Source organism: Simochromis diagramma, unplaced genomic scaffold, assembly GCF_900408965.1.
Source record: "Simochromis diagramma unplaced genomic scaffold, fSimDia1.1 OVJJ01000747.1, whole genome shotgun sequence".
NCBI classification, from domain to species: domain Eukaryota; kingdom Metazoa; phylum Chordata; class Actinopteri; order Cichliformes; family Cichlidae; genus Simochromis; species Simochromis diagramma.
Window position 1 is genome coordinate 521,821 of NW_024386897.1, and position 18,925 is coordinate 540,745.

Sequence of the window (18,925 nt, forward strand, 5' to 3'; positions counted from 1 at the left end):
TACTTTGTTGAAATAAATGGATTACTCGGCGGTATTTTCCTGTTTCATAATGTGGTGTTACGGTTGCCATGATTACAGGGTGACGCTCTCTCTCTGTGACTGTGTGTTTCCTGGGTGAGAGAGCGCCTTTTTGTTGTTGTTGTTGTTGTGCTAAGCTAATAGGCAGAATGCTACAGGCATAGCCCTAAAGAATGTAGCCTCATGGGCAGTGTAGTCCGTGCTGCAGGCAGAATAGAGTGCCATACATGTTATCTGTCTGTGAGCGAGGGAGGGAGAAAAAGGAAAAGTACGAGTTGTCATCGAGCAGAAACGGGAGCTGGAAGCATGTAAATATAATAATAACCACTTTAGCCAAGAAGAGAGCCTGACGAGCCCAGCTGTAAGTAAGCTATTAAGACTCGACTGTACACCGTGTTCGTGTTTTCCTCCGAAACAATAAGTTCCGTTGGAGCAGCCTTTCAACGCCTCTCTCTGTCTCTGCTAGCGAAGTTGACCCAGACAACAAAGTAAAGGTAGTTTTTGGCTATGAGCCCGACATGAACCCGACGTATTAGCCAGAGGTCCCTTTACTACGGTTCGAAGCCGCAGACCTTCAGTAATAAATCACACAGCAATAGTACATTCACGTAGATATAGTTGTAAAAAGCATGATAATATACTAAGTAATCCAAAGTATTCAGAATACGTTACTGTCATTGAGTAACGTAACAGAATACGTTACAAAATACATTTTGGGGCATGTAATCTGTAATCTGTAGTGGAATATGTTTTAAAAGTAATCTTCCCAACACTGCATATAAGGATTACAGTATATTTAAAAAGTGTTTTTCTTTTTGTTTAATTTTAAAATATTTTTTCATAAAAATATGTATTTAAATAATGTAAAATGCAAGACAATGAAAATATTTTGCTAACAGATCAACTGAAAACGCCATTGCTACAATGGCGGGCGTTACACTAGGCTGCTCTTTGTTGACTTTACTCTACTCTACTTCTAATAAGATACTCCTGGACAGACTAATAGTAAAACTGCTGGATATCGGACTTCCTTCTACAACGTGCCACTAGATTATAGACTTTCGCTCAGACCATGTACAGAAAGTTAGAGTGGGACCTCATCTTTCCTCTGCTCTTAGCCTTAAAACCGACTCTCCACAAGGCTGTGTAGTAAGTTCCCTACTGTATACCCTGTACACACATGACTGTGTTTGTTCCCACCTTACAACTGTGTGTGGTTCTCCAGCTGCACTACGGCACAAAAAAAGACACTTCAGAGGGTCATGGATGTGTCCTGAAAAATCATTGGACAGCCTCTTCAATCAAACAATCTGCACAACACTGGCTGTCTCAACACTGGCATGCAGCATCCTACGGGACTGTACACACCCAGGACACCGGGTGATTAAGGCTACGTCCACACGTACACGGGTATTTTTGAAAACTGAGATTTTCCGTTTTCGTTTTTAAAAATAATCCCGCCCACACGTAAACGCAAAAATTAAGGAAAACGCTGCTAGGAACATGCCAAATCAACAGGTGGCGATATATTCCTAACCTGTAGAAATGTTGGCCAATCAGAAGTCTAATCAGAAACTCTGAAATGCATGTGTTGCAGATTGGCTATAATCTAATCTTTTATAAACCACCATCTCCCTCTGGATGCAGTTAATAAGGTGTGACAATAGTTTAATATTACTAGTTTCTTTTTTTTTTCCTTTTTCCTTTTTAACATACATTTTCGAAAATCTCCACTGACCGAAAACGCCGTTTACGTGTGGATGAAAAGAGCAAACGCATAGAAAAATGTCCGTTTTCAAAAATACCCGGGTACGTTTGGACGTAGCCTAAGCTGCTGCCATCTGGTAGGAGAGTCGGGCTGGTGAGGTCGCGGACAAACAGATTAAAGGACAACTTTTACAACAGGACAATAGCCCTGCAAACAGCTGACCGCACCAGCTACCTACCTGCACTTTTTGGGGGGCAATAATAACAACAATAATAATAATAATAATAATATAATACTGATAATGATAACAATGTGCAATAAAAACACACTCATTCCTTTAATTTATTAAGTCATTCATTTGCTTACACATTTCTTGCACCTTAAAAAAATCCACTTCAAGTTAAGTTACTGTGTTGTGTTGTCTTGCTTTGTGCTGTGCGCACTGCCAATGATGGACAGTTTCCAATTTTGTTGGAGTATTGTACTAGGTATGACTGTGCAATGGCAATAAAGAGTTGTCTTATCTTCTCTGATTCACTGTTCAGTTGTCCTGCTGTACATAAAAGGAAATACAGGAAAAAAATGTAATTGTATGTGAAAAAAATAAATGGTATGAAACATTCCAGGCGTAGACATAAGTCACTTTAGAATAATTTTATCAAAATTGTCTGTTTTTAGATACCAGTAATTAAATTGTTAATTGTGTATGTGTGTAATTTTGCATCTTTTAACAATAAGTTACAACACCATAAACCACATGTAAAGCAACTGGGGTGGGTAAGGGGACTTACACCCGCCGTCTGACTTCGGCGATAAGCGTTTGAAGGCATTTGGAACAGTATAAAGGGTGTCAGTTGCAATCAGGGATCAGTTGATCAAATGTTAGTGTGTACATGCACCTGGCTGCTTTCGCAGCAAAACATAAGCACGCAGCTTGGCTGAGGCGTTTTTTCATTATCATTCATTCAATTCATTCAAGGTTCTTTATTTGTCACATGCATAGTTATACAAGTATAATACACAGGGAATTGTGTACATTAATATGAATAGACATCTGACTATTTTACAGGATAGACAATATAAACATATTTAAAATTAAAGGAATTGAAATGTACATTGTGCCTTGGTTTAGAGTGTCTGGAAGAGTCCTGTCTCAGTCAATTATAGATGGTGTGAGAGGGCGGGTGTGTGTGTTTAGGGCACGGATGGCTTGGGGATAGAAGCTCCTCTTGAGTCTCTCTGTCCTTGCCCGGAAGATGCGGAACCTTCTACCAGATTGCAGAAGTTGGAACAGTTTGTTGCCAGGATGGGACGGGTCCTTCAGTATCTGCGCTGCTCTAGTCCGGCATCTCCTGGTGTAGGTGTCCTGAAGCGGTGGGAGAGCAATCCTGCAGCAGCGTTCTGCTGTACGGATCACTCTCTGGAGAGCTTTTTGGTCCTTCACACAGCTGTTCCCAAACCACGATGTCATGTTCTGTGTGAGGATGCTCTCCACAGCGCCTGTATAGAAAATCCTGAGGATCTTTGGAGAGACCCTGAACTTCCTCAGTTGTTGTAGGTGATACAGGCGCTGCCTAGCCTTTTTGGTCTGGACCTGAATGTGGGCAGCCCATGTCAGGTCTGAGGAGATGTGGACACCAAGATACTTGAAGGACTGCACCCTCTCCACTGGAGCTCCATTGATGATGATGGGCTTGTAGTCTCTGTGCTGACCCCTTCTGAAGAGACCAGAGAAGGAAAAACACCTGGAGTAAAGAGAAGGAGACACATAAAGTGACATTTAATGCAAAAGAGACTTTAGAGATGGTCATTTAGCCTGTGTTGCAGGACTCATTTGAAGGTGTGAGCTTTGATCAGGAGTCTGACACAGATTGCTCGGTGCAGTCTTCCACATCTGTGAGTGTCTCTAAAACTCTGAAAGTGGATAGGACTCTGAGTATCCTGGTCATCCTAACAGTGAGTGGACATTGAAGAATGGGCTAGTCTGGTCTCTATCTCATGCTCATGCGAGACGCTTGATTGGAGGGCCCATAACATATAACTCATCAGAAACTGATTTGATACAACAGAAGAGGTTCCAGAGGATCAGAGTGAATCTGGACTGGAACAGAGGGAAGCTGTGGTTCTCACTCACAGGATATTTCCATACATTCTCCTTATGAATGACGTGAAAAGATCACCCGTGAAGGTGTCAGTGCAGCATATCACTTCAGGATAATTACATATCTGTTGAGTTTGTAATCAGGCAGCGGAGGCGACGTCTGGGTTCAACACTTTATTTCAGGCTTTACAGTAGCACTCCATCTTGTTACCTCTCTCTACTTTCTTCTTCTCCCCTCTCTCTTACCCAGCCTCATTAGCGGCACCCCTGGTCTGACAGGGTAACAGCATGTACTAATTTGCTTCCTTTATTATAGAACCTTGTAAACACGACATCTCCCCCTTTTCTCAAATAATACTCTCTCCCTTGCAGCACAACATGAAACCTTCGACAGCCTGTTACTTTTGAGGCAATTAGTAACTTCAGAACAGTATTATATATATCCTGATAAAAGAACTGTAATGGCAAGTAAACGTGCCCCGGATCAACCCTGAATCAAAAGGAACAACCATGTGGCTTCTTCTCAGCTTATCAGAAGTCACAGCTGGAGTTAAAGATAGGTAATGAAACTCAAATGCACTTTCCATTCACAGTCATTTCTCACATCTGCATATTTCTTCTTTCTTTTTACCTCTGAACTATTTCATAACAAAGTCTTTTGTCCATCTTGGTGGTTGTCTGTCCCTCTGCAGGGTGGGACGTGTAGCAGTCTGTGCTGAGCTGATGTTTTCTGCCTCTGTATCAGCTCTTTGTGTGTGTTTTGAGTTTTCTGGGACGAGTGAGAGACGCGCTGCATTCCATCTTCTGCCATCGCTGAGGATGAAAGGACTCTCACCCGTCTGCTGCTGTACCTCCAGCGGCTTGGTGTATTGTGGCTCTCCTTTTCCCACATGAAATGGCTTCCGTACTCTCACTGAAGCACCCACAGTCACTTTAGTAAGTTTAGCACCTCTCTTTCTGTCTGTATAAAGTGCACTTCTTTTCTGTGTCAATGTCACTTTGGATCTGATGTGGTCATATTGTCCAGCATCCTTCGGTGGTGGCAGGATGTTGAGTTTAGTCCGCATGGCTCTTCCTCTGAGGAGCTGGAAAGGGGACTCACCGGTTGTAGCATGGGGAGTCGCTCGATAATTTTGAAGCAGTTCTGTAACCACAGTTTTCCATGGTCGCTGAGTAGCTTGTACTGTCTGTATGGAGTCCTTCAGTACTCTATCAAAGCACTCCACACATCCATTTGCTTGAGGATGATAGACGCTTGTCCTGATGTGTTTTATGCCCCTTTCAGCGAGAAACTCAGCAAAGGCAGCTGAGGTGAACTGTGGACCATTATCAGTCGTAATTTCATAAGGGTTTCCTTCACGGGCAAAAACAGAAGTCAGGAATCAATCAATCAATCAATCAATCTTTATTTATAAAGCACTTTTCATACAGAAAAAATGTAGCACAAAGTGCTTTACATAGTTAAAAGCAGCCCACCCCACCCTCCAACGCACTCCCCACACTCTCAATACACATATATCCCCCCACCCCCACCCACAGACACATACACACACGCGCACACTTAAAGAGTAAAAATTGGGCTGGGCTCGCATGAGCCAAGTGAGGAAACATTATAACAGAGAGCCGTCTGCACCGGGAGCCGGTCACAGACCGCAGCCTCCAGGCTGGGCACACAGCAGGAGGGAGGCCAAGGAGCCCCCCAACCAGGCTGAGAGGACCCCAGAGACCCAGCAGCCACGGTCAATAACAGCCCCGGTGCAGAGAGCGCCCTCCGAGGAAACACTGGAGATATGGGTAAAATGATAAAATAAATAAGAACAGGATACAATATAAATATAAATATAAATAGAGTAAGAAGATTAAAAAATGAATAAGAATAAAATCAATAAATATTAGGTAAATCCTAAATTAATAATAGAATAACAGGATAGAATAAATAAGCATAAAAAATAAATAAACGCTAAGTAAAAGCTAAATTAAAAAGGTGGGTCTTGAGCCTGTTCTTAAAAACATGCACGTTCTCTGCGGCCCTGAGCTCCTCCGGCAGGCTGTTCCACAGACGAGGACCATACCACTGAAAAGCTGCCTCTCCGTGAGTATGTGTCCTGACTTTAGGGACAATCAAAAGGCCAGTACCAGAGGACCTCAGGATCCGCGAGGGTTCGTATGGTAAAAGCAGATCTGAGAGATAAGAAGGCCCAAGACCATTAAGACATTTAAAAACCAATAAAAGAACTTTAAAATCGATCCTGAAACACACGGGGAGCCAATGCAGCGATTCTAAAACTGGTGTAATGTGGGCCCGCCCTCTGGTCTTCGTCAGCACACGAGCTGCCGAGTTTTGCAAGAGTTGTAAAGTTGAAATATTCTTCTTAGGAAGACCAGAGAGCAGGGCATTACAGTAATCAATGCGACTGGTAATAAAAGCATGCATCAGCATCTCTGTGTTGGCCCGAGAGAGAATAGGGCGGACTCTGGCTATATTTTTTAGATGATAAAATCCAATTTTGGTTACATGTTTAACATGTGGGATAAAACCAAGCTCAGAGTCAAAAATAACACCCAGGTTTTTCACTTGTAGCGAAGGACATAGTGAAAATGCCTCTAATTTAGACAAGAGTTTCTCTCTCTGAGCCTCGGGACCGACGATTAAAACTTCAGTTTTGTCCTGGTTAAGCTGTAAAAAGTTTTCTGCCATCCAAGATCTTATATCCAAGATACAGTTAAAAAGGGCATCCATTGGTCTGGTGTCATCAGGAGACACGGAGATGTACAGCTGCGTGTCATCAGCGTAACTGTGGAAGTTCACTCCATGCCTCCTGATGATACCGCCGAGAGGGAGCATATACAAATTAAAAAGTACAGGGCCTAGAACCGACCCTTGAGGCACACCACATGTCATTTTATGGATCTTAGAGGAGCATGTATCCATACTCACCATAAAAGATCTGTCAGAGAGATAGGAAGTGAACCAGTTGTGTACAGCACCAGAGAGGCCCACCATGTGTTTCAGTCTGTTTAAAAGAATAGCGTGGTCTACTGTATCAAAGGCTGCGCTTAGATCCAGTAGCACCAGGACTGAGAGCTTTTGGGCGTCCCAGTTACATCTAAGATCATTTAAAACCTTTAGGAGAGCAGTCTCTGTGCTGTGGTTCACCCTAAATCCAGACTGGAATATCTCCAGGATCTGTCCATCATTCAGAAAATCATTAATCTGAGTAAAAACAAGTTTTTCTAAGATTTTACTTAAAAATGGTAAGTTGGATACAGGTCTGTAGTTATTAAGATCATTACAATCCAAATTGCTCTTCTTCAGAAGGGGCCTCACCACCGCCGTTTTAAAGGCAGCAGGGAAGACACCCAACTGAAGAGAGCAATTCATCATGTATAAAAGCTCAGCCTCAAAAAATCCATAAAGTGTTTTAAAGAGTGAAGAAGGGATTGGATCTAAAAGACATGTGGTGGGTCTCACTGTGGAGAAAACCTTCTGAAAGTTCTCAGCATTAACCAGGACAAAGCTGTCCAGTGTCTCCTCAGGTACAATCGAGCCCTCAGATGTGTTTACAATCATATCGCGATTAGATAAAATATCAGATCTGATGGCGCTGATCTTTCCCCTGAAGTGGTCTGTAAACTGCTCACAGAGCGAGTCTGTGGGGTTCTTTGGGAGCTGTTAAAATCAGGGTTAAATAAATGATCTATGGTGGAAAAGAGGACCTTGGGATTATTTTTGTTATTACTGATTATTTTGGCGAAGTATGAATTTCTTGACTTCCTTAATGTATTATTGTACATTTTAAGTTGCTCGGAAAATATTTGATGGTTGATATTATTTTTCTTTTTCCTCCATCTCCTTTCTGCTGCCCTGCAATTTCTTTTGAGTTTTTTGACTTCTTCGTTTCTCCAGGGTGATGCATGTTTTACGTTAATCTTTTTGGTGGTGAGTGGAGCAACGGAGTCAAGGCTTTTCTTCAGTTTGCTGTTAAAATAACTAAAAATCAAATCGCAGGGTGCAGGTAAAATCACAGGGGGGCATTTGACTAAAACCCTGGTAAAATTTGCAGCCACTTCAGAGGTTGGTTAGCGCCTCCTCACAGTTCGCACCGAGGTCTCCCGCTGAATAAAACCGGTGATGTTAAAAAACACACAGTAGTGGTCAGAGACAGCCAAGTCAACAACAGAGGACACGCTGGTGGACAGCCCATGGGTGATGACCAGGTCCAGAGTGTGTCCTCTGTTGTGAGTCGGCTGCGTGACGTGCTGGATAAAATCCAAACAGTGAAGAATGTTTAAGAATTCTTTTGTTGCAGGGTCAGAAGGATTATCTATGTGCAGGTTAAAATCACCGGTTAAAATTATCATATTATATTTTGAATGTATGTTTGTTAAAAATTCTGAGAATTCCTTGATAAAAGCAGCGCTGTCTTTAGGTGGTCTATAAATTGTGACAGATAAAAATGCAATCACTGTCGCAGTTGAGGCGTTTGGTGTGAATGCGACTTCAGGCCACTTACTGAAATAGTCAACTAGTGTGATGGCAAACCTGCAGTCATAGGTTCCTTGTTCAAACGGACCAACAATGTCGACAGCAACATGTTGAAATGGACCCTCTGGGAATTTGATGGGTTGTAACAGTGCAGGTGAAACAGCTGCTGTCTTGTCACATGATTGGCAGGTTGTGCATGTGGACATTATTTCATGGACCAGCTCATCCATGTTTGGCCACCAATATAGATCTCTCAGGCGTTGTTTGGTTCGGACCATGCGTTGATGTCCTTCATGCACTGCAAAAAACGATTTTCAAGAACGTAAAAAAACCCTTGTTTATGGACATTTTTTCTTATTTTTTGTCTAAAAAGAAAATATATTCTTAAGAAGCAAGTTTTGCACAAGAAAATAAATCTTATTCTAGGAAAATATGTCTAACTTTTCCTTAAAATGATATTTCAGCTCATCTTGAGCTTTATTTACCAGTTACAAGGTATGAAAATGGTTTGGTTGAAATTCCAGAATAAAAACAAGATTATTTTTCTCATTTCAAGAGTAAGGCTACTCAAACAGCTGCTCAGTTTAAGAAATGTATTTATTGACACTAAAGTGTAATATAGTTGCTGTCAAGTTTGACACAACATGCAGTACATGAACAAAAGCTGGAACTAAAAGCACATGATAAACATGAAATACAGACCCATTTGAAAAACAGAAACAGCACAACTCATTCACTTTAGGCCATGTCAAACAGATTAATAGACCAGTATCATAGAAGTATCAGTACCCATATCTTCACTATGGCAATGCTACAATCGCATTCAACTGTCAGATTTGATAGAAAAATCAACAACAAAACTGTCCAAAACAATAACCTGATAATACAGTTCATGCATGTAAAGCAGCATACCTTTTATAAAACATCTGTTGAGCTCGTGTGTAGTCCAATTACATCACACAGGTAATATTTCATGACTGCATATGTCATATCTTTGTGTGTGAAACTGTAATATGGAGTGAAATCTATAAGATTATCAGCAGATTCCGTTGCTTGTGCCATGTTTGGAATCTCTATCTTATATGACATGTAATCTCTGTCATAACAAATGGTATTGTGCTGCTGGAATTCAAAACAGTACAATGATGAATTGATCACATAGATATTTTTCACAAGCCCAAATATAGGTAAACCACTAGAACGAACAGCACAAACAATTAATGACCTATCCCTTATGTATTTGTTACCATTTAGATTAAGCCATTTAACACTCACTGCATGGTTTACTTCATCATTTCCAAGGAAGGCCCTCATTTTTTCTTTTAAGTATGGCATGTTGCTTACTTCTGAGGTTGGTCCTAATGTGCATTATTTGGAAAAAATGGGGTGATCAAAACTATCCACATTCTGACAACATTCATACATTTGATTATGCTTTATTAAAGATTTGCAAACATTTTTAAAATTTATTTTTGACGCCCGTTGTTTGAAAAAGCAATGTTTCGATTCAAATCTCATGCACATATGACGGACCATTGGTCCCAAACGTTTAATTTGGCTTGGTGTATGAATCAAATAATGTTGTTTTGGTGTGATGTTGTTATCTGGGAATAGGGCTTTCATGTGCTTCAAGTGCTGTTCAATGAGGATTTTCAACTTGTTAATTGTCTGCAGACTGATGACAGGAGCAAGTAAAATCTGAACTATCTCTAGGAGTTCAAGAATGAATGCGTAGTGTTCAGTACCTTTGGCTGCATCAATCAGAAATGGCAAAATTTTCAGAAGAACAATTTGCCCCGAGGACTGCTTCAACTTATTGTCACTGGAAGCTAGTGTACTGTAGGTAATAACACTTGGTTTATCTCTAATATCAACTGGAGAGTATGGGAAACCAGTCACTGCAGCATTGAAGAGATCTAAGTCTAGCTCTCCCATAAGAACTAAGTGTTTCAACACACACTTTATTTCTAATGGAGCAATTCCTTCAAAAATTACATGCATCATGTCTTGGGGTGTTTGCTGGATCAAGTTGAATGCTGGGAAATTAATAAGTTTGCTTCTTTTGTTTTTTCCATATGTTCTTTTTAAGCTGCTTCTTAGATACTCTGTGTTGGCCTTCTCAATTTCGCTACATTGCCGGACATGTCGTTCAAATGTCCGTTCCTCAAAGTTATCCTCATCAAAATAAATTTGCATGTCCTCAAATGAACAATCACACTGCCCGCATTTACTATGAGCAAACCCAACACCCTCTTTAAAATTTGAATTTGATTTGAAACCCGCAAAGCTCATGTTGTGCCAAAAGTGTCTCCACATAATGAAACTAATGCTCCAAATATTTCACGTTCACCATTTCCAGTTTGAATTTTAACTCCATTATATAGCTTTACTAAGTCCTCATGCAGCCTTTGCAAGATTCCATCTACACCACATTCAGAAAGCGGACTCTTTTTTGCAATGGCAAGTAGACAAATGGCAGCTAGTTTTGATTGATATTTAGGATTAATGTTTCCCAAAGTATAATAGAACACTTATTTTTGGAGGCATGAGACCCAAGTGGGTTACAAATTTCAATTTCATCTGAGTAAAGGATAATCTGTAAGGCAGAGGGGTGTGCAGAAAATAAACGGTGAGACTTCATGGGTTCTCCGTCTATGATATCATATAAATACTCATTTCTGTAATTCTTCTGCTCATCTATCAATGCCAAAACTCTTGGATGGGACAATAACTGTTCCAAACTTCTGACAAGCGGAACATACTGAAAACATCTGGGCACAGTAGTGAGGAATCTTTTTTTCCCTTTTTTTCCCATGACAGCAGTATACCCAACACAAACCTCCTCAGACTCCACAAAATTGAAATTTCTCTTTATCACATCATCCTGCCTGTATGTTGTTGAAACAGAGGCAAATGGATCCTCAATCTGGTCGAAGACTGCCAAAACATCTTTTTCAAGTCCACTTCCATGATGCTGCTGGAAAACCTTTTGTACCTGACTTCTCAGATTATTGACCAACGATGCCTGATACTGTTGTAATGCTGCAACGACATCATTCACACCACTCTGAAAAACAGACAGAAAGTACAAACGACATCTCAGTTGTTTGCTATTAAAAGAGATTTATTTTTAGCGAATAGACAACTTATAATGTAAGGACTAGTAACGTACGTAGCTCTGCAACCAAAAAACTGCATAGAATTATTTTTAAAATTCATCTCGGATTTCTTGCAAAACGCAAATTTTTAGATTAATTAAGATTACAATTTTCCTTTTTAAACTGAGACTAAGAGTTAGGTGGCGGAGGAAGGCTTGGGATGGGAGCAACCCTGAAAAGGATAGGCGGAGGCGAATGGATGGATGGCTGGAGACTATGACTGCCTTAGGTAAACTGGAAAGTTGGAGGCACATACAAGTGATGCTCAGTTTTCCATAGTTACTATTAGGATAATCAGAATGAATTAAAGGCTGTTACAGTTTAGGGAAAATTGTTAATAATGGTGAGAAAAAAACATAAATATAGCCGCATGTTAAAATAATCATTCTAAATTTGTATGAGCACAAACCTGTGAAAGACGATGTTTCTCTCTTGCAGTCAATACAAGAGCTGTTGCTTGTCTGGTAAGAACATCGTGGTAGGAGTCATCCTTCAGAAAAGAGAAATAAATATAGGAGTGTAATAAACTGGTAAAATGTTTTATCAAAAGAAGTTGTTATTGTTCAGTAGTGATAGACTTACCATAGATTGGGATGATGCTACTCCATCTGCAAACCCGCTTGGACAAGCTGCTGAAATGTTTGGAGTCGAGGTATCATTGTTGGTCTGGGATGGAACAAGGGGCCTTTGCGAGATATGGGCACCATCATCGAAGCCAGAGTACAATGTCATATTACTGTCAAAAGTACCAAAATGTTCCGGGCACACTCTGTCTGGACCATGCTGTGTTGTGTTTTGCTCAATCACTGCATCTTCTCCTGAGTTTAATCTGGTGTCTACAGCAGCATCCATTGTTGGCTGGTTTTCGACCACTGGATCAGTCCTGTAGGCCCACATGTTACTCAGACTTCTGTTCTCCGCTGATGAGGGTTCCCTCCTAGAACTGCAATTGAGATTAGTTGATTAATTGACTAGTTAAAGACATTAATTACAAGCTACACTGATAATTTCTAAATAATTATATTCTGCATTTGATAATTTACTCTAAAATATGTATGTTTTCAGACTGAGTTTAATAAATTGATACTAATTTAATGCTGATGGATATTTGGCAGCGTAACTGTAGTTTAAAAGCTTTAAAAATCCTCAAAAACCTAAACCTGGAAAGCTAAACTAAAGAACACAGGAAACATGGAAAATGTTGCAAAAACCTTACAACCTGGAGCAAGGAGCACGAGACATGAAAACCTGAGGGAGGGAACACAGATGACACAGAGGAGAAAATGCAGACGATCCGACAAAGAACAGAGGGAAGCACACACTAAATATACACACACACACACACACAGGGAAACGATAAATTGGCAGACAGGTACGAAACACAGCTGACACTAATCAGATGAGAAGAGACCAGGGGGAAGCGCAACAGAATACACCAATGCAGGGCATGGGACTATCAAAGTAAAACAGGAATAAACATGAACATCAAACCAGGGACACTCAACTCAAGACAAGGGAGGCACAGAGAACACCTAAACACTGGAAATAATTAACAAATAACCAGGAAACTAACTGAAACAATGAATATTAATAAACACAAACAACCAAGGAGACTCTGGACCATGACAATCGGTTTATTTTAAACAAAAGTTTAAAAAAAAATTAAAAATGCTGTTTTCTCTATTAAGAGAAATTAAACACTCAGAAAATTCTTTATAAATAAATAGCATTGATGTGGATCATAAGGAATTAGCATAAACATATCTACTGTTAAGCTGTAAAAACAAGTAGGCATCTAACATGAATACTTTATATGACTATTTACAAAGACATCAAAGTATATAGTGTTACGCCACAGTCTAGGGGTACAGGAACGCAACATAAGTTTGAAAAGACTGCCCCGCCCTGGTCCCCAAAACCATACACAGAGGGAAACCAATTTCTTAGTGAATCGTGTTTTATTATCTACACTGCAAAAATGAAGCTCCGGGGTGAACAAAGGCCAAAATAACAAACAAAACAAGCTAAGTCAGGAGGAGGTGCTATCTAAAACCCTATGTGAAATCAAACAAAAGACAAGCGCTACACCTAACTCCCTAGCTGAAATAAACAGGAGAAAACAGTGCAAGGATAAACAATAAGGCAGCTCACCCCTTCTGTTGCAGTGCTATTTACAATGAAAACTAATGTACACACTATATACAAAACTCAGAAAAGCCGCAAAAATCACAGGCACAAAAGTCTCAGGTTTTTGGAGGCCAGGGTCAGGTCTGCTGCTGCTGTCAGTGGCTGCCCCAGGACAACTGCTGGTGAGGGATTTGAAGAAGATCACATGGCCAGGGGACCAATCAGCAGCCGTCAGCTCATCCACTCCGGGACATGCAAAGACTTAAAGGCACAGACAACAACAGCCACCTAAACAGATTATGGACAGGGCCATAACAATAGTCAGTCTCACCTTACAGATTTTTGTATCCTAGTCGATCCGCTGCATTGTCCATTGCCAAGGTGGTCAGAGTGTGTTCGACGAATGTGATACCAAAATGAATTGTAAACACGATATTCTTTGACACATCCATCTATGCCACAAACTACACAGAAATCTGGACTATGGCTATGGGCAGAATTAATATGACTCAGTAAGGATTTGAGGGTCAGACCCACAAAAACGAAGCAGATAACACAGCGCCAAATCATTTTGTTTTACTGGTCAGTGAACCGTTTTTCCCATAAAGCTAAGATGACCAGGACTATTCCATTAAGGGGTAGGAATGTCTATCCTAATTCGGTGCCTTATAACAGCTGTAGCAGGGCTGTGCAGAGAGGTTTAAAGGGGCGGGTGCTCAAAGTTAAAAAGGGGCACATTGAACCAGGCTGAATAACAACAACACACATTCATCAAGAATCTAATATGGGCAACAAGGCAAAGCAAACGGAGCCGATGCTTTACCTGATGGGTACAATGTTGCTGTTGAGGGGTTGCTGTGGATAGTGCTGGAGGGCAGGGCTGTGTTGATCTGAGACTGTAAACATTAAAAAGTCCATAGGAGAGATGGTAGCTGATTAAACAAGTGTCATGAGATAATAACAAAATGCAAAGATTGGTGACAGCGCTTGGAACCATAAGGCAACAAAAAACTGTGAGAAATAATTTAGGCTCTGCCTGTGAATCACTCTTTGCTTCTCTTCTTCCTTCCATCCCATCATTTCATATATCACTCTCCACTTGCTGTCTATCTGAGAACAAGGCACAACTTGCTATTGCAATAAACTATAATCTAATTATCCACACCTAACAACTCTTGCACTTAATCTATAATAAAATGATGACAGAAAAATGTTATAGCCCTGCCTTTAGTAGCCTCACACAGCTCTACTGTTTCCTCCTCATGTCCTTACCAGGCATGTCTGCACAATGTTATATCATGAGTAATATTTAAAAAAAATCCATCTAAATAAAACACACACATGCACGCACACACAGTGACATTTTAGACCTTCTTCAGAATACTGTATATACTATGGGCATCATGGTGCTGATCCAGAATCCTTACATTCTTATTTATTACTAGAGCTACAATAATAAAGCAATAGAGAGTGATATTATACCCCTCATGTCAAACTGACAGGTCATGAATTATTCATGAGCTCCGGAAGTAATTACTTCCGGAGCTCCGGAAGTAATTAAGTAATAAAAATATGATATTCATAAAAATATGATATTCATAAAAATATGCTAGTTCATAGCTCATTGCTTTTTTCCCCCCCTAAAAACAACTAATGGATTATTTAGATACTTTCTTATATATCAAATATCATTCTTTTATTTCTTTAAGCCATAAATTTTTTTTTTTTTTTTATGCTCAAAAAACGCCATCTGGTGGCGGGTCAGTGTGTGGGCGCGCGCGCGCGCCCGAGACTGTGTGTCTGGGCGCGCCTGTGTCTCCGGACCGTGCTCTCTCGGGCTCCGTGCTCATGTGTTTAAAAATCTATTAAACCATATTAAAATTGTTTAGTTAAACTTGTGCTTTTGTAACGTTCAGTATGGCCACAAATACAGGCTGCATGCCTTGGGGGAAAACTTTATTTCGATTTATATGCATTTGTAGATTTAGAATAAAACTCATACTCAGAAAAAACTCGCGATCCCCTAACCCTAACCCTCCTTAGATACATAAGCAGGGAAAACTCCTTAAAAAACCCTCCGCGTTTTCTCCAAAACCCTACAATAACTTGTTAGGGTACCCCCTCTATTCCCAAAACCTTATATTCGATAACAGGGGAAATCCTGAAAAAATCCTTAGTCTTTTTTCTCAAATTCAGCGCCCCGCGGCTCCCTTCATGCTCAGCCAAACAAAGCCAAAACTCCTTTTAAAAAAATTCTCCGCGATTTCTCCAAAAACCCTAGAATAACTTGTTAGCTACCCCTCTATTCCCAAAACCTTATATTCGATAACAGGGAAAATCCTTAGTCTTTTTTCTTCAAAAACTTCCCTCTTACTAGCAAGCTCTAAAATTCCACGCAGAGTCTAAGTTCTACCTCGCTCTTAATCTCCGATCCACAACTTCTTGCAGAGCACAATTTTTTCCTGCTTGTTCGCTCCCAGCTCTGCTCCCGAATGCGATGCTTACCTCGTTTGAAAATTCCCCCCTTAGACCAACTCCGCCTCACTGCGCCCCGCTGCCAATCACATAACCCTTGCACCGCTCCCTTTGCACCCCGGTTAGCCAATCCGCTCCATGCTCGATTTTATGATCTCCCGCTGAGGTTAAGACTGCCATCAGCTCCCACAAGACCTCTGACTTCAGACATATCAACAACTGGCGCCGCTCAGACTGCTTGCGAGCTCAACAGCCATGAAACCAGGGATCAACAACTACCTTTGCGTGCGCTATGTGCATGTCACTCGGTAAGTGTTAATCTTCCTCTCTAACTACATTTTCGCATTTTCCGTTTTTACCATTCTTTCAAAAAGCTTTTTCATCTTCAAAAGCCATGCAAAATAGACTCTGTAACACTTGGAATACACTTTTTAAAACATATATAAGCTCGCCTCTAACACTCAGAGCTAAAAAAGTGCGTTTGTAAGTTAAACTATAGCAGCGATCATGGCCTCATCAGGTACCTCGTTTTTTTTTCTCACTCTTGTTCATATAATGTTTATATTTTTACTGTTTTTCCCCTTTTTTAAATACTCGATGTTATTTCTTTTCAGACTCTGAGATAAGCGTGCTCAACTCCTCTTTTTTTGAGTCTCTCGATCGAATTGGTAGGTTTGGTTCATTTCTTGTTCCCCCTCTTAACAGCTAATTATACAAGAAAAACAAAAACATTTACCCTCTTTTTTCATTTTTATCAAACTTTCTAGATATCTCTGACTTGGACACCTTTATTCGTACGAGTTCGCCGAATTCTTCTCCACCAGTGCTTGTGCGATCTACAGGAAAGAATATTCGTCTGTCCACACGGGACAGACAGCATTTGCTCTCTACGCTAGATCGCCCGGCTTCATCTGGCCCCAGTTCCATTCCCACCGGAGCTTGTTCTCTCCCGCGACCCTCTGGGAAAAACTTGCGCCTGTCCGCCGGGGACAGGCAAGATTTGCTCTCCGAGCTCACTCCCGATGCTCCGGCCAATCGGAGCCCCAGAAACGCTTCTTATTCTCCGTCATCAGACACACGAAATGCACCGCGCCTGCCTTTGAGACCCAATCACGGTCAGTCTCTCTAGGTTCTAGCTTTTTTTTCTCATTTTTTTTTTTTTAAATAAAAACTATCCCTTTTCTATTTAACTTTACTAACTGTTTGTATCTTACCCTCAAATTCTCAGTGCGTCTCAGAAGGAGGAGTAGAAGGACCCGCAGGATCGCAAGGAGAACGAGGACAACGCGAACACGCACCCGAAAGCAGCTGGCTTCAATCGCTCTTCGCGCGGTATCTCTGTTCGCTGAATTAGTTCAGCTCATCTTATAAAAACTTTGTTTGTTTTTTTTTTTTTTTTTTTCATTTTGCTTTTCAAAACATACTGTCTTTTGTGGTTTTTTGTTCTTTTAATATATTCCTGTTAAACAATAATAATAAAATAAATGGATAACCAGGAACCAGATATTACAGACCCGTTTCTTGCTTTAGAAACAGCGTTAGCTTAGCTAGGTTAAATCAAAATACACACCATTCTCAGATTACATATTCACAAAACAGTGAGCAACCTGAGGTGATCAATAATAATGATCCTTTAGAATTGCTTAATTTAGCTCTTGCCCGATTAGCGCCCAATGAAAGTGCCTTTCAAAATAATTCTTTGAGTTTGGGATTGGATCATGATGAGATCCAAACAGAGTCAGACACCGTTCATTCACAAATGAGTCTGACACAAAACATCTCCTCTTCTGATCCGTTTTTAGCAATTAATAGAGCTTTAGAAGCTTTGGCCCAAATACAAAATGAGGTTCAAATACCGCCAGAGTTATTGAGTCAAATAAACAGGCTAAATCAAAATCGTTTCATTGATTCTCAAAGCCAACATTCGCTAGTCTTTTCCCCGGACAATGCGTGTCCCAACGAACCGCTCAGCCGCAGCCCCCCGATACAGCTGTCAACCACTTTCAATGACTCTAATCCTCATCAATCACTCAGCTCTCCCGCAGACATTGTCTCTGCGAACGAGCCACTTAACCCAGTAAACCATGATCACTCCTTTCAACAAGGGGGTAATCCAGACCAGAGTTGCGCCAGTAATTCAGCACAACCCTCTATAGTTGTTAGAAATAAATTTAATAACGTTGAAATTAGAGAAATTTTGAATTTTCCTCCTCCAAACGATATACCCGACTATGCGCATTATTATCAAGGCGTAATGTCTAGTGCACGTGAAATATCAAACAGGTTTTTCTCTCACGCACGTTCAGGTGATCATATCCAGTTAGAATTGATAGGCCAGCAGTTACAAAATAATGTTTCAGTGATTTTACGTGATAATCATGATTTATCTGAATTTGAAAATTTATTCTTGAGAGCGGTACAGTCAAACTGGTCAGTAATGTGTGATGGCTCGCTGGAGGTTGTAGCTCAGATTGTTACACCCCCAAATGGCAGTGGGAAAAGATTGCTTAAACACATACTCGACAGCAAAATTGTGGAAAAGAAAAGACGTTTTTTATACGTGGTCCATAACCCCTCGAATAAGTTGTGTTTTGCTACAAGTGTTGCCCACCTTCTGCAACCCGATTTTAATGACTATCAAGCACAAACATTAGCTAGAGAAATTCAACAAAAAGCTGGTCTAAATGATCAAACGCCTGTTGGGTTTAATCAAATAATTACATTTGAAAGGTTACTAGGATGTAAAATTATAGTATTTTACCGTAACGAGCATGATCGCACCCTTTGTAAATTTCAGACTAGTACAGTTAATAGCGCAAAAGCCTTGTGTTTATTTTTATTTGACAATCATT

At 40.5% G+C, this 18,925-nt stretch overlaps 1 protein-coding gene across 1 annotated transcript; it reads right to left on the reverse strand.

Moving 5' to 3' along the window:
• Window positions 1-10,331: 10,331 nt before the first annotated feature.
• Window positions 10,332-12,913, reverse strand: LOC120735066. The gene is made up of 4 exons (XM_040034246.1): window positions 12,691-12,913; window positions 12,054-12,414; window positions 11,881-11,961; window positions 10,332-11,380 (listed from the first exon to the last, which is right to left on the reverse strand). Exons 1-4 carry the CDS (start codon window positions 12,711-12,713, stop codon window positions 10,793-10,795), a joined length of 1,053 nt encoding a protein of 350 aa, XP_039890180.1. The 5' UTR covers window positions 12,714-12,913; the 3' UTR covers window positions 10,332-10,792.
• Between the last annotated feature and the right edge of the window lie 6,012 nt (window positions 12,914-18,925).